The sequence below is a fragment of the Coenobita brevimanus genome, chromosome 49, assembly GCF_032717465.1.
Source record: "Coenobita brevimanus isolate Jiangsu-jjx chromosome 49, ASM3271746v2, whole genome shotgun sequence".
Classification (NCBI taxonomy): domain Eukaryota; kingdom Metazoa; phylum Arthropoda; class Malacostraca; order Decapoda; family Coenobitidae; genus Coenobita; species Coenobita brevimanus.
The window spans coordinates 12,237,333-12,252,986 of record NC_137002.1 but is presented as its reverse complement, the minus strand read 5'-3'; the positions used below and the strand labels follow the sequence as shown (position 1 = coordinate 12,252,986).

At 45.2% G+C, this 15,654-nt stretch overlaps 1 protein-coding gene across 1 annotated transcript; it reads left to right on the top strand.

The window, feature by feature from the left end:
* The first annotated feature begins 11,919 nt into the window (after positions 1–11,919).
* LOC145399534 (uncharacterized) lies at positions 11,920–14,873 on the top strand. Its single transcript, XM_080272140.1, has 2 exons — positions 11,920–11,988; positions 12,117–14,873. The coding sequence occupies exons 1-2, from the start codon at positions 11,920–11,922 to the stop codon at positions 14,871–14,873; spliced, it is 2,826 nt and encodes a 941-aa protein (XP_080128266.1).
* Positions 14,874–15,654: the final 781 nt, after the last annotated feature.

The window sequence follows — 15,654 nt, the reverse complement described above, 5'->3', positions numbered from 1 at the left end:
GGCAAGGTGCCAGAAGCAGCGGGAAGAGTTCGAGTTGGAGAGTTGAGAGCATTTTGTACGGATTAAATTATTTTTGGCAGAGCGAAGAACAGACTTAGCACGATTCCGGGCAGAAATGTATAAAAGATGTGATTCAGGGATGGGTTGGCTCCGGTACCTTTTATCGACCCTCTCCTTGTTGCGGACAGCATTAGAACAAGCGTGATTAAACCAAGGCTTTCGTGCATTAGTCAGAGGATATGAGAAAGGAATGTATGCTTCCATGCCCAAGAGAATAACCTCCATAATGCGCAAGGCACACGCAGACGGCTCCCGGCCATGGAAGCAATTATCATTCCAGGGAAAATCAAAGAAGTACTGCCTGAGGGCCTCCCAATCCGCAGCTCCAACGTGCCAGAGGCGACGTTTTTTTGGAGGGTCCGCAGGCTGTACTGGAGCGATAGGACAGGTTAAGGTGATAAGGTTGTGATCGGGGGAGCCCAAAGGAGAGAAAAGATTAACAGTGTAAGCAGAAGGATTAGTTGTAAGGAAGAGATCAAGTATGTTGGAGCTCTCTCCAAGACGGTCAGGGATACGAGTAGGGTGCTGTACAAGTTGCTCTTGGTCATTAAGGATAGAAAAGGTGTAGGCTTGTTCATCAGGTGGATCAGTGAAAGAAGAGGAGAGCCAAAGGTGGTGGTGAACATTGAAATCTCCAAGAATGGAGATTTCAGAGAAAGGAGAAATGGATAGAATGTGTTCCATCGTAGAAGTAAGATAGTCAAAGAATTTTTGATAGTCAGTAGAATTAGGAGATAAGTAAACAGCACAGATATATTTAGTCAGAGAATGACAGGAAAGTCGAAGCCAGAGTGTAGAGAATTCAGAAGAATCGAGTTCAGGAACACGAGAGCAAGATAAGTTGTTGCGTATATATACACAACAGCCACCTTTGGCTTTGAAATGAGTATAGAGAAAGTAGGAGGATACAGAAAAGGGTTTGCTGTCAGTTGCCTCAGACAGCTGAGTCTCAGTTAGGAAAAGAAGGTGAGGTTTAGAGGAGGAGAGGTGGTGCTCAACAGAGCGAAAGTTAGAGGAAAGGCCACGAATGTTGCAGAAATGAAGAAGAAGAGAGTCAGACAGTGGTTCCAGGCACCTTGAGTCGTCACCGGGAGAGGGGCTGAAGGTGGGGGCATTTATGGTCCCCCCCCCCCCGGGGACTCCGAGGCTATATTAATCGACGCCATTTTTTGAAAATTTTGAAAAGGAAGTGTGGTGTGTACTGTGCATGTAGTTTGGTGTTGATAGTTGGAGAAACTTGTATTGGAGAACATGCTTGTCTACTCTCTGTGTTACTGAGACACTGAAAAAGTTCAGCAAAAGGGGATGGTCGGGACCTAGTCCCGAGGGCTGATGAAACGGGAGCTCCAGCTCTCCCTGTCATCAGCTTTCCATCCACCTTGGGAGTACTGCCCAGCTCGACTGGTGCTACAGTCTACTGTACGATCATCTATTTCTTCCTGGATATCCACACAAGGCACCGGATGGAGCTTCCTGTCATATAACATATGAGCCGGTGTCAAGGCCTCTAGCGAGATGCTAGTGTCATCTAGATAAGTCAAGGGTCTATTATTACTCCTAGTTTCAGTTTCAATTATTACTGTTCTTAATTCTTTTCTCGTGATCTTAGTTCTGTGTAATGTTTTCCTCAGGTAGTTCTTGACAATACCAACCAATCGTTCGGTAAATCCACTTTGCCATGGAGCTCTTGCAGCTGTGGACTGCCAGGTACAATTTCGGATTCCCAGCGCCGTCTTAACCTTTGGGTCATTCACTATGTTCAACAGTAAAGGTGCTGCTCCAACGTAATTGATCCCGTTGTCCCTTATTAACTTGCCGGGACAAGACCTTCTAGCAGCAAATCTTCTATAGACATTGAGGAATGTCTCTGAGCTCAGATCCTCCGCTATTTCTAGATGGACTGCCCTTGTGTAGGCACAAGTAAATAGACAAATGTAAACTTTATGGGGAGTTCCCTCATCCGTAACAGTTATAGCCCCTGTGTAGTCCACTCCTGTTACTTGGAAGGGCCGACTTACATTTACCCTATCCCTTGGTAAGGCCGGTGGTTCTGAGTAGTCATATGGTCATTGTTCATACCTCCTACAAATGATGCAGTCTTTGAGATATTTTTTAATGACCTGTCTACCTTTAGGAATCCAATACCTTTCCTGAATTTGGGCCAAAGTCTGCGGCACACCTCCATGGAGAGTGGAATCATGGGCTTCCTCTATAATTAATTGTACAAAGTATCCGCTCTTGGGTAATAAAATGGGGTGTTTGGTTTGGAGAGGCAATTCAGCCTTTATTAATCGGCCTCGACATCTAATCAGACCTTTTACGTCTAAGAACAAGCCTAAATTCTTTATCAGCTTATTCCTGTTCCCAGTGCCTTGGCCTAAAAGGTTATATATCTCTCCGTAATAGTGTTTGTATTCTTTTCAGCCAATATTCCAGGGGATCTAACTTCTAAAACCCCACTTTCTTAATAAAAAATTCAACAACCAATTTAGTAGTGTTTATAAGTTATCTTATTGATGAGAATCGGCTGATGTCAATAACTTCTGGCTCAGGTACTACAGGATGCAAGTTCACTACACTAACCTCAGCAATACTGTACTGTTTCTGCTCAGGCCAGTCCTTAGTGACTAACCATTTAGGACCTTTAAACTTAACGTTATCTTTGATCAGTCTCCTTACGGTCAAACCTCTCGAGAGTAGATCAGCTGGATTTTGTTTGGAAGATACATGCATGAAATTAAATTTGGAAGACAGCTCTTTAATAGTCTTCACTCAGTTAAGAACGAAAGGAATTTTACTGTCTTCCTTTCCCATCCAGTAAAGACAGATCTCTATCAGTCCATATGTAAATATCCTCAAACTGAGTATCAAGAGTAGTGGTTATATACCTAGCCAATTTAGTTCCTACTTCTTTGGAACCCAGTTCCATTTGAGGTTTGATTCTTCCTTTAATTGGCGCAGCTCTGGCTTTGGACAATAATAATCTTATTATCCTCTCCTGTTACGCAATAAGCTATGCTCCATAGGCCTTTTGAGAAGCATCGCATAATATGTGTAAGTGCGATTTCTCATTACTGTTTATTTTCCTGTGTTTACATATGTTTGATGTGGTTTCAAACTCCTTTCTAATCTGTTCCCATTGTTCCACATATGTCTCACCTAATTCCGTGTCCCAGTCTAACTTTTCTCGCTAAGCCTCCTGCACTAAACTTTTGCCCCTAATAACTAGAGGACTGACCAACCCTGATGGGTCAAATAACATGGAGACCTGACTTAACAAGGACCTCTTGGTGAGAGTGACATCAGAGAACTTAATTGGTTTCAAACTTATTACATCAGCTGTTGTATCCCAGTTAAGCCCCAACACATTTTGAATTTTGAGAATGTCAGAATCTGGATAGTCCTCTTGTATTTTATTCCTCAAAAGCGGTGAATTTGTATTCCAGCTCTGTAACGGCAAATTTGCCTTTCCACATTCGGAATTGACTACTTCATAAGCCATCAAAGCATCCGACTCTGTATCAGCAACACCTTGGAAATTATCCATGTAAAAAGCCTGCCCTATTTTGGGGCATTTGGCGTTTTCAAAATGATGTTTTAAAGTGTTGCAAAGTAGGAAAGGACTGGCACAAGAGCCAAAGAGCACCGATCGGAAACAGTAAGTTTTGAATGGACTATCCTCATTTTGAGGATCATGAGGCCAGAGGAATTTTGTGAATTTCCTATCCTCCTCTCTCAGTCCTATTCTGAGAAAAGCTTTACTAATGTCTGCTGTGTGTAAGCATAAGGTTTCTCTTTATATCTTAGTAACACATTCCCCAGCTTCTCTCTTGTGTAGGTCCAGAGTATAGGCAATAGTTCAAGCTAGCTGATCTCTTGGACGGATTACTACTGCAATTGAATACTATCCTTATGGAAGTAGTTACTGAATCCTTGCTTACAGCATGATGTGGTAAGTAATGTCCTTCTTTGTGGTTAACAGGGAATTCTATCTCTTCTAAAAAATTTATTCTTCAATTGATCCTTTATAATATTATCATATATGGTTAGATGTTCCGGTCTGCCTCTCAACTTGCTTAGAAGAGAATTTAACTGAGCCTTAGCTGCTTGGTAATTTGTAGGTATCTCCGAATGGTTTAGTTTCCATGGTAATTCTACCCAATACTGTCCATCCTTAAATTCCACTGACTGATTATACAAATCCAAAGTTATTGTATCTTCAGGGGTTGGTTCCTCAGAATGTGTTCCTACGCTGTCTAAGTTCCACAATTTGTGTACAGGTTCAATAGTTTCATCCAACAAGTCATTTATTTGAGTAGGTTCTAATTTTGCACCTATTCTAGATACCATCAATGACTGTGTGGGGGTAACAAAGACTGAGCCTACTAGTTTGGCCTCTCCTTTTTTTCAACTTGTTTTGGAAAAGGCAACTGATCCATAATAAGGTTACTTCCTGGACTCTTGAGCAACTGTACCTTATTCCTTTTGAAGGTCCTATGTAGGAATCTTCCACAATAATCAGAACCAATTATCATTTTTATGGGACTCACAGTGTCTGATTCCACATTCCGTTTAGCAACTTTATACCTGAGCTTTATAGATGATCAGAGGTTTCCTTCAGTCCTTTTGTATATATACTTGTCTCCATATTATCGAGCACAGCTGCTGTTATACGGCATTTATATCTGCTGTATTACAGGTCTAACTAAAGCAAAAGGCTGAGCTTGCTTCGTTGTTAGGAATCCTGTAATGGCTAGATATACCTTGGCAATAATAGGTAACTTTAATTTCTTCACAATGCCTGCAGAAATGAAGATTTTCTGAGCACCTGTATCAAACAGGGTATATGCTAATAGGTTTCTATTCTCAAACAATTCACATTTGCTATTGGAACTGTAGCTGGAATTATTACTGGAGTATTCCCTTTTGCAATTGTCATATTGACGCTTGCAGGTTTAGGAACCTCAGTTTTCGTCCTAGGGGATAAAGCACTATGATGATGATCTTTTTTGCATTTAAGACAAAGATTTAATTTAGTCTTACAGTCCGCGGAAGTGTGTTCGGAATTCATACAGATTATTCAACACCTAAGTTCCTGAAGCTTTCCTACTCTAGAAGCATAATCAGGATAATGTTGACAAGATGCACTGGAATGTTGTTCACCACAAAATGCACAAACTTTCCTATCTTTTACCATGGAAGGTTTTACTTCCTTCATATCCTCAGCTTGTCTATTCCTAGTCTTTAATACTTTATCCTCAGCCTTTAACGAGCTAAGGAAAGTACCTATCTATTCTTTAGGCACGTACTTAGTCTCCTCTGGCTTAGGTTTCCCAACCAGTTGGTTAGTGGGTTTTTTCTTTATTTCAGTCTTCTGTTTGACTTCAGTAGGTTTTATTGTTCCTTGCAAATGTTTGCAGAGTTGCATCAAGCATTCCTCAATTTCTTCGTAGGAGCAATTATCCTTTTGGTACCTACGATACAATGCCTCTTTGGTTTTTGGTAGAAGCTTTAAGGAAACAATTCTTGAAAGCACCCACTCTGATGCCTTAATATCTTCGGAAGTACTATTGCGCCCAGGAGTTGTTAGCCACCCTCCTTCAGCCAACCCCTGTATGTGGCAGCGTCGCATTCACAAGCACAGAAATTGCCTTCGATTCATTTCCGTCGAAAAATATCCCTTCAGCTTTGGGCTTGTACTAATGGAAAAGCAACAGTAATATTTACTCTGAGGGTTTGACCCTGATAACACGAATATATCATACTGATTATTTAATAACTTGTCTTTCGTATAGAGCCAAGCAAGTGACATATATGTATATTTGGGTCCACTCCACGACTTCCCGTAGGTCTGAACCAGTGAACATAGAGTGAACAAGTTCGAAGCATTCATTTGTTACCAGGAGAGAGAGAGAGAGAGAGAGAGAGAGAGAGAGAGAGAGAGAGAGAGAGAGAGAGAGATAGTAGTGGATGCCAGTGAATTTTAGAGGAATGAGGTAGAGAAATGAGGTGCTCAACACAATTAAACAGAGATTTTCCTTTCTGGCATTCTATGCCTAAATGACTAAATGAAGGTAAATTATGAAATATAATAACTGGATGACGAAGTGGTAATAGGGTCTGGCTAATAGTTGATTGGTCCAAGGTATGCAGTGGGAAGCCTAATTCCAGGTAACGGTCGCTGTTAAAAGTTGGATATTGTAAGTCCCATTTACCTGTATTGTAAATATCTCCATGTATGTTTACAGTACGTGTATGCCCCTATGGACCTATTTTCACCCCATGAATATTTTTATCAATGGACATTTTCACCACTCGGAGCAAAATCCCTCATGGACCTATTTTCCTTAATGACTTTTTTTTTTTTTTTTTTTCAAAGACGCCTACTTTTCTACGTAAACCTATTTTCCCACTGATGTATTTTCTCCCATCGGACCAATTTTTCCGTCGACCTTGAATCTCTCCATGGATGCAGGTTTCCTACATGGTCGTATACCCATGGACATATTTTTCACAGTGAACCTATTTTCCCCATAAACCTGTTATCCGACGTGGTTATATCACCCACTGATGCGTGCAGTTGAAACACAGACTTCTTAACCAACAGACGTATTGCACTATAGATCTGTTGTAATCCACTGGATATATATGACTACTTCAGTATGATTCCAGAATAGTATCCCCTGTGGACCGATTTTCCGCACACTGATCTATATCCCAACCAGGACGAATTCACTCAAATGACCTATTCCCAGAGGCCTGTTTTCCCACAAGCCGTCCATTCACCTACACACCCACCCATCAACGCACATACCCACAGCCTTAGTCAGTATAGTATGTCTCAAAAATAGGACGACATAAACCCGTCTTTTGCCTTGTCCTACAATTAGTCCCACCACCCACCCCACGTAATGCACGAACCCCACTCCACCCCACTGAACCAGCCCAACAACCCTTTCCCTCCCTCTCGCCCACCCACTTCACCTAATCCGTCTGTGAAGCCACCAGCCTACACTAACCAATCCACCCACCCAGTCAATCACCAACCTACCAACCCGCATACCACGCTCCACAAGTCAGATGACTCGCAATTCAACACACACACACACACACACACACACACACACACACACACACACACACACAGAGGCGGGGCGGATTTCCTTACACGAAAGATGAGTCTCACCTCGTAACTCAGTCTGTCGGTAGAAAATAGTACTCTTTACAGGGAGGTTGGCAGGCCGTAGATAATGAGCTTCATTCCGGCTACATACATATGATTTTATGCGATACGAGTAAATAACGTGCTCGAGCTAAACACGGAATTTTTCCTGTGGCTGATGACGAAGAAGTTTATTTATCCCAGGATAAATGAAAGATGGGTTTTATTCTGGGTAACGTCAGTTGATTTTGTCAAATTATTAGGCAGGCCGCGTAATTTCTGTTAAATGCCTTATGTTCGCATTTTTTTCTCTGGTGGTTGGCACCTGTATATTTGTGGCAGACTCATGAGAATTTTTCTCATTAACTGGATATCCCTTTCTGGACAGAGTCAAATTACGTTCTTAAGCACAGCTTTTTGTTAAATCAACAGCATTTATCTCCTAATTCATTATTCCTCCGATAGTAATCCTTAAAAAAAAAAAAAAAAAAAAACTCTTTACCACAAAGCAAGGCAAGTTCTAGTGACTGATGGAAGAAATATTCACACTGTGGCCTCAGGAATCTAGGGATTCTGATCCCTTGCATTTCTCTGCGCCAGTCTGCCTCTACCTCATTTCTCAAAAATTCACAGGCTCTCACCATACACGCTCTCTCTCTCTCTCTCTCTCTCTCTCTCTCTCTCTCTCGGTAACAAGTGAATGCTTAGAACTTGTTCACTCTTTGTGTTCGTTGATTCAAACCTATGGTGCAGGAAGTCGTGGAGTGAAATCCAAGAAACATATTTAAGTCACTTGCTTGGTACTGTATGACAAAAAATAGTTACTAAATAATAAATTATATATTCGTGTTATCAGGGTCAAACCATCAGAGTAAATATTACTACTGCTTTATCCATTAGTACAAGCCCAAAGCTGAAGGGATATTTTTCGACAGAAATGCATCGAAGGCAACTTGTGCTCGTGAATGCGACGCTGCCACATACACGGGTTGGTTGGATGAGGGTGGCTAACAACTCCTGGCCGCAATAGTACCTAAGGCCTTTAAGTTACAACTTACTGCAATTCTAAATTTTTGGAAGGAATCAAAATCGTGTCTAGGTATGGGTAATTCAGTTAGAGTCTTCAGTAAATGAGTAATAACTTGCTCCCTGTCTTCGTACTTTTGCGCCAGTTCTGTCCCAGCAGTCATAGCGAGCACACGTCTTCCCCCAGTGTCTGTGATACTGAACTTGGCCACTCCATCCCGAGGACTTCGCCAGTTCTTTCCCAGCAGTCATAGTGAGCAGACGTCTTTCACCAGTGTCTGTGATACTGAAACGTGGCTACTCCATCCCGTGGACTTGCACAGTCATCACAGCCTTGAGGTTCCTTTGCATTCTCTGTATATCAGCTGTTTTTCCGGCTGCCACTTAGAGTCCCTGCTGTAGTACGAAGCCGAACCCTGAAGGGGTACCGTTAGGGTACTTCCACGAAGGGGAGCCTTAGAGGCCTGGTTATAGGAGGCGGCAAGGGTAGGCATTCTGTTAGGGCTAGGGTTAGTAAAGTCCCTCACGGGGCAGTGTCGGAGTTCTCTCGCGACGCCCTTTAGAGGGCGAGGAGTTAGGCCCCCCGTCACTGTAGGGAACTGCCGGATTTGCAGCTGATAATATATTTATTTTTCTTGTTTCTCTCGTTTATTGTTAAAAGTATACACATAGGTTCATGCATATACATTCATGTATATTAAGTACACATGTGTGTGTGAGTATGTACATGAGTGTATGCTAGGAAGAACAACGGATAAACAACAGAATAAATAAATATCTCAGTGCATATATATATATATATATATATATATATATATATAAATGTATATGTGTATATCTGTATAGGTATCTACATATATATATATATATATATATATATATATATATATATAATCCTTTTTTTTTTTTTGCTCGATCCTCACATGGTAGTGTACGTCCACGGACATGGAGCCTACGCTCACCCCAGAATCTACAGACTCTTCTTGGCAGTCATCCAAGAAACAGAGTCACCTGCCCAGAATTCAACCCTGATGACTTTTTTGACTACCCCAGCCATGGATACTGACGTCTCCCCAACTAATACCGACGGCACGGAGGGTAAATTAGCCGCTTCCGCTGCTGCTCCACCATCTGATCCCTCCTTGGCACGCCCCTCTGATCTTGTTGCAGCCTCTATCCACAGCATAGCAAATGCCATCAGTGATGATGACGGCTTCACTCTCGTCCAGAAGAAGCGCAACCGCCGTACAGCTAACGCCTCCAGCATGCCACAGAACCCTGAGAATGCGGGAAACGCCCATCCCTCTGCCTCCAGCCGACCTGCTCAGACACACCGTGACCCTCCGACAACTCGACCGCCTGCTGTATCAGCAAAACCCCCACTGCAACCAGACTCCAACTACCCAGCATATCTAATCACGCCCAACGACGCCTTCCCAACAACTTACAGCATCGTCTCAGCCCTGGAAGACGAGTTTCCCTACCTCACGTTCTCCATTCGAGAGAGGATGGACATCAGTACAGTTCTCATCCCAAAGGACGACACCACACGAGACGCCCTGAAAACCATCTCTTCAGTAGCTGGGAAGCCACTTCAGATTCAGGAAATCGACCCCAATCTTACCACCCGCAAAGCAACCCTCATGGGCTATCCCCTGTACTACCCCCTAGAGCCCATCCTCAAATATCCCCAAGTAGAAGGTGCAACACGTTGCCGAGTCGCCAGTGGAGAACCCACCAGACAAGTCATAGTCACACTAAGAGGAGTCATCCCTCAGAATCTTCAGCTCGGCAACTGGGGCACCTTCTACCTCCGGCCTTACACGCCCGAACCACTCCGTTGCTTCAAGTGCCAACGTTTTGGCCATCACCAGACCAAATGTGCTCGACCCCCAACTTGTGCAATGTGCAGTGGCAGACACGAGACCAAGCAATGCCTCGAGAAATTCAAGGCCAAACAGCCAATATCAACAAAATGCCCATACTGCAAGGGCAGTCACCATGCATGGAACAAGTATTGTCCAGCACGATTAGAGAGAGTCCAGAAAGGAATAGAAAGACAGGTGCAATGGGTCCGGGAAAAAGAGACAACATCCCCCTCCCCTCCAAGCACCTTCATTTGGGGGCAGCAAAAACCCCACTCACAAACCTCCACCCAACCAACACTCTTACAGACCGACTTCCCCCCCCTTGACCAAACACAGTCAGACATCTCCAGCGCCCACCTAACCAGTACCAAGCACAGCCACCATGCAAGCCGCGGTACCAACCCGCACACAGCCCCAACTACAGACAACTCTGGCCATGCAAGACTCCACAACTCAGACAGAGACCGCAATGACCACCCGACCCCCCAGACGATACCAACTCTCAGCCCAAGCCAATTTCTTATAGACTGAGAAACATTAGCAATCTTTGGCAGGGACCTAGGAGCAGCCATCATAACCACCACTGGAGAACAACTCGACAAAATCCTCGATCCCAGACCACTCGGACCAATAGTCGACAGGGCAGTCCAAAAATGGACAGAGAACCTCCCCTCCACAGCCACACAGAGCAACCCCCCAGACACCCTACCCCATGTCCAGACCGAGCCTCAACCCAAGACAATCCCCCACAAGCCCACCCCCTCAGCACAAACCTCCACACCAGAGAACAAACCAAAACCTACTACCACAAAACACCCGCACAACAAGTCCAAAGCCCCCAGACACCACTCCCAATCCCCCAGACATCGGTCAACCCACAAAGAAGGAGAGCGACCATGCTCCCGATCCCCAATACCACATCAAGGATCGGCAGGCAGCGAAGACTAAGGAGCCCCACTCACACCTATCTCCAATTGCCTACCCCCCCTACAGTATGCACAACCCCTTCAAGTCTAGCACAGAACCAAGCCCCTACTGGCCTTCGGATACTTCAATGGAACATCTTTGGCGCCCGTAACAAATGTGCCCTACTGGAGGAAGTCACCCACCAAGCCCAGACTGACGTTTTCCTCCTCCAAGAAACGCTGATCCCTGAAAACCAGCCACTGCACCTATGGGGCTTTACCCCATTCCTCCTGCCACATATTCGTGGTGGTCCTCGTGGCTGCACCATTCTGGTAAGGAATCAGATCCCTGCCACAGTCATCCAATCCCCACCACCGTGTGGGGAAGGAGTTGAAATTCAGGGCTTGACGATCACTCTTGCTGATAGACAAATGAAAATCTTCAACATTTACCGCAGAGGATTGGGAGAACTTGACCTGACAGAACTCCTCACCCTCACAGCCACGGAACCCCTACTTATTGGAGGAGACCTAAATGCGCACCACCCCAGATTTCAATCCCCTGGCACCACAAACCCTGCAGGCCAACACAACGCTGTACTCTTGGAGGAAGTGACCAGTATTTGCCTTCTCAATGACCCTCACATCCCCACCCACTTGAGGGGAGGTAGGCTAGATCTCACCTTCCTGTCTTCGAACATCACACCACTAAGTCAATGGACAGTCCACCCCACACTCACCTCAGACTACCACGCCATCCTCTGCACAATTAATCTAGCCCTGTTGCCCAAACCACCAGGACCCCTAGTCAGGTGGAACACCGCACGAACAAACTGGGAGCTCTTCATGACCACCTTATAACAATACCTGATCTCCCTCGAACCCTCACAAGATCTCGATGAGCATGAGCAGCAGATATCTGCAGCTTTCCAAGCAGCCGCCGAAAAAGCCATCCCCAGAACCTCAAGTGTGGTGAAACACCACAGGGACCACTGGTTTTATTGCCATCGAGTACGAGAGCTGAACCATCGCCTAAATAAAGCCAAAAAAATATATAGAGCCGACCCCACAGTAGAGAAATGACAATACCTCCAGGAAGTGGCACAACATGCCCTCAGAGAAAAGAACAAAATTAAGGAAGAAAAATGGCTAGAATGGTGCCGATCTCTAGGAGCCAAAACAAGTCTGGGAAAAATTTGGAAAAGACTGAGAGCGGTCTCCCAGCCACCCCCAGCACACACCCCCACCCACCAAGATCCCCAAGGAAAAGCTGAACGACTTGCAACAGAGTTTGCCCAACGCACTTCACCAAACCAACTCCCACGAAGCACGAGACTTCGACAGGAAGCAATCCATCATGAACGGGCCGAAATAATTCTTGCAGCGAAAAACCGTCCTGCTGCCACTGATCCCCCCTTCACCCTCCTCGAACTTGAGAGCGCCCTTAAAACAAGCACAGACACTGCCCCCAGCTTGGATGGAATTATATATTCCATGATTACCCATACAGGGCCTAGAGCCAGACAAGCCATCCTAAACCTACTCAACCATACATGGATGCTGGGGAGGTTCTCCGCACAGTGGAAAAAGGCAGCCATCATTCCAATTCCAAAATCCCATGCCCCCGAGTCCTTCAGGCCCATCTCACTCCTCAGCTGCCTAAATAAAACTGCTGAGAGGATCGCCTTACGCCGCCTACAATGGGGTACCGCCCCACCCCACAGCCACCTCTTCGCATACACCAAGGGGCAAGGAACAACTGAATGCATGGCCACACTGTTAGCTGATTTATGCAGAGGCAAAGGACTAGCAGTATTCATTGACCTTGAGAAGGCCTTCGAGCTAGCATGCCCTGAGGCTGTTCTCTCTGCCCTTGCTAGCAAGGGCGTAGAGGAGCGGCTCCTTTGTTGGATCGAAGACTTTCTCAGGGACAGGGAAGCTGTGATCCACTTCCAAGGTCACGTCTCCACAGCCCACAGGCATACCAGTGGCACACCTCAGGGATTCATAATAAGCCCAACATTGTTTAACACCCTTATTGAGCACCTATTATACATAGACCTCGGCCCAGGAGCAAAACTCCTCGCCTATGCTGACGACCTAACGCTCCTAATCAACTGTGGCCCCTACCACTCCGAAACCCAAAGTGCCCTCTCGAAACTAAACCACAGCTGTGAAGAACTAGGCCTTAAGATCAACAATGACAAAACCAAATCCCTACCATTTGGCATTGCCACCCCGAATAAGCCACTCTACCTCGGTAATATGCCAATCCAATATGTCTCCACCCACCTTTATTTAGGAGTGTGGCTGGACTCCAGGCTGTCCTTCCAGACTGAAGTAAACCACCTCAGAGAAAAAGCCAAGATGTGGCTGAGTGCACTGAGATCTCTAGCAGGGAAGGGCGGAGGAGCCTCCTACAGAGTGCTCCGCCTATTCTACATCCAGGCCATCTGCTCTCTAGTAGACTACTGTGCTCCTGCGCTACCAACGATTAGCACACCACTACTAAGCAAACTCGAGGTAATCCAAAATGAGGCCCTACGCATTATGACAAACTCCCCCATATGGACCCGTCTCTGCAACCTTCACGTGGAATGCGATGTGGAATCTCTGCAGCACCACATCCAGGCGAGGGTTGCAACCCTTACAGCCAAGCTAGCCCACAAAGCCTCAGCACTTCCAATCTTTCCACAGCTCAAGAATGCAATCAATCTGCACCCTGATTTGCTCAATCACAGCTGGGCCCACCGCACAGCACAAGCAGTACACACCTACAACATTGCTGAACACATTGCCCAAGACCCTGACATACCTGTACAGTCCTACCATCAACCGCCATCTTGGTCACCCCTGCCATTCAGGCTACTAACCCCCAGATCCCCTACCAAAGCCCAAACCCCCATTCAACAACTCCGCCAGGAGGGCCTCCAGCGGATCGCCTCCCTCACCACCCCCAATTCTGTCACCTATTACACTGACGGCTCTGTAAGTACACCTAGAGCAGGAGCTGCCTTCATATGTAGAGAACGAATACATGGGGTAAGACTCAGCGATGGAGCCTCAACCACTCAGGCAGAACTTGTTGCCATATCAGAGGCACTGAAAGACGCTGACATGACCACTATGCCAGCCACCTCCATCATCATTCATACTGACTCACTCACCGCCATACAGACGCTCAGACAACTCCAACACTCCGACAATGTACGTCTCATCTCTGATATCCTCCTAACTGCAGAAAAGATCATCAAGGACAACAAGACCATCACAATTCACTGGATCCCCAGTCATGTTGGAATCACTGGGAACGAAAAGACAGACATAGCAGCCAAACATGCCACTGATCTCCCTAACATCAACATTGAAGTCATTGCAAGCTTATTGCAGATAAAGAGAAATATACGAGCCAAATCCCGGACCCTTAATCATAAGGACCATGCCGACACTGTCAGGCAAGACTCGCCCTCATCCACTTGGTTCGCCATGGCCACCCAATACAAAACCATTCCCACTACAGCCTACATGAATAACAAGATCCTCACGCGTATCCAACGTCTCCGCCTTGGCTATAAATGCCACAGTGAGATGGTCAACAATGACACCAGTTCCCCCTCAGTCTGTGACACTTGCAATGAAAACACCCCATTCCCTCTCTTGCACTACCTCCTACGATGCCCAGCCACGTCACGCCTCAGAATTAACAGCCACTACCCTAACCCAGACATACCTACAACTCAGGCCTCAGCACAATCCTACTGTGCACTACGCAATGCTGCAGCAGCTGTCATTGCAACTGCCCCCATGAACCTCCTCGCAGAAGTGGTTCAACAAACCGCTCCACCCACATAAGCACAGCCACAACTCTGCTAACAGAGGAAACCGGCCTAATAACTCTGACTGGGCCAAAGAAGGGCCTAGTCCTTCCTATAGGGGAGGTAAATCAACGAAACAAAACGAAACGTAGTTTTGCCTAAGGATGGTCAAGGCCACCTCATAATTATTTTCTTCTACCGGTAATTCTTTTATCAGATGATATGGTGTTCCTTTGACTGGTCCTAACAGATATGTAAGTTTACTGACTTTAGGGAGATCTGTTCTATCGTGTACCAGATATCTGAACTGGTCCCAGAAGGATTTCCAGTTCTGCTCTCAATCAAACTCCAGAAGCGTTATTTGTGGTTACACAGCTCAGCTCTGCTGTTCCACAACCTGTGTTTCCGCGGCAGTCTCAGTTAATTTTGACTCTAGTGTCTTTACTACAATTAAGTATTCTTCTAATTTACCTTCAAACTTCGTAGTTTCTGACTCTAAGAGTTCCTTATCATCAACCTTTACTATAGCCGCTTCTAAAGTTATGTAACTTTCTTAGTATTTGTTCCATTGGTCTTTCAGGATATTTAGGAGACTATTTAATTTCTCCTTGGACAGAGGTATTTCGTCCAATGATTGTTTACAGTCATTTATGGCTCTAGTTACCCATCCTGCCTTACTGCTAGAAGATCTTTGCAGTAAAGAAACAGACATGTTGTCTGGTTTCAAATTTAATAATTTAATTACGAGTTTCAACCACAATTTAACCCCAACTTAGTAATTATCTGATTATTTTAAATTTTGAAGAGGGTAGGGATTA

Bases quoted from the DNA above. Each gene is read 5' to 3' on its own strand.
- LOC145399534 (XM_080272140.1), top strand. From the start codon at position 11,920: ATGAGCATGAGCAGCAGATATCTGCAGCTTTCCAAGCAGCCGCCGAAA. The intron at 11,989-12,116 runs GTGTGGTGAAAC...CAATACCTCCAG, and splicing joins AGCCATCCCCAGAACCTCAA to GAAGTGGCACAACATGCCCT.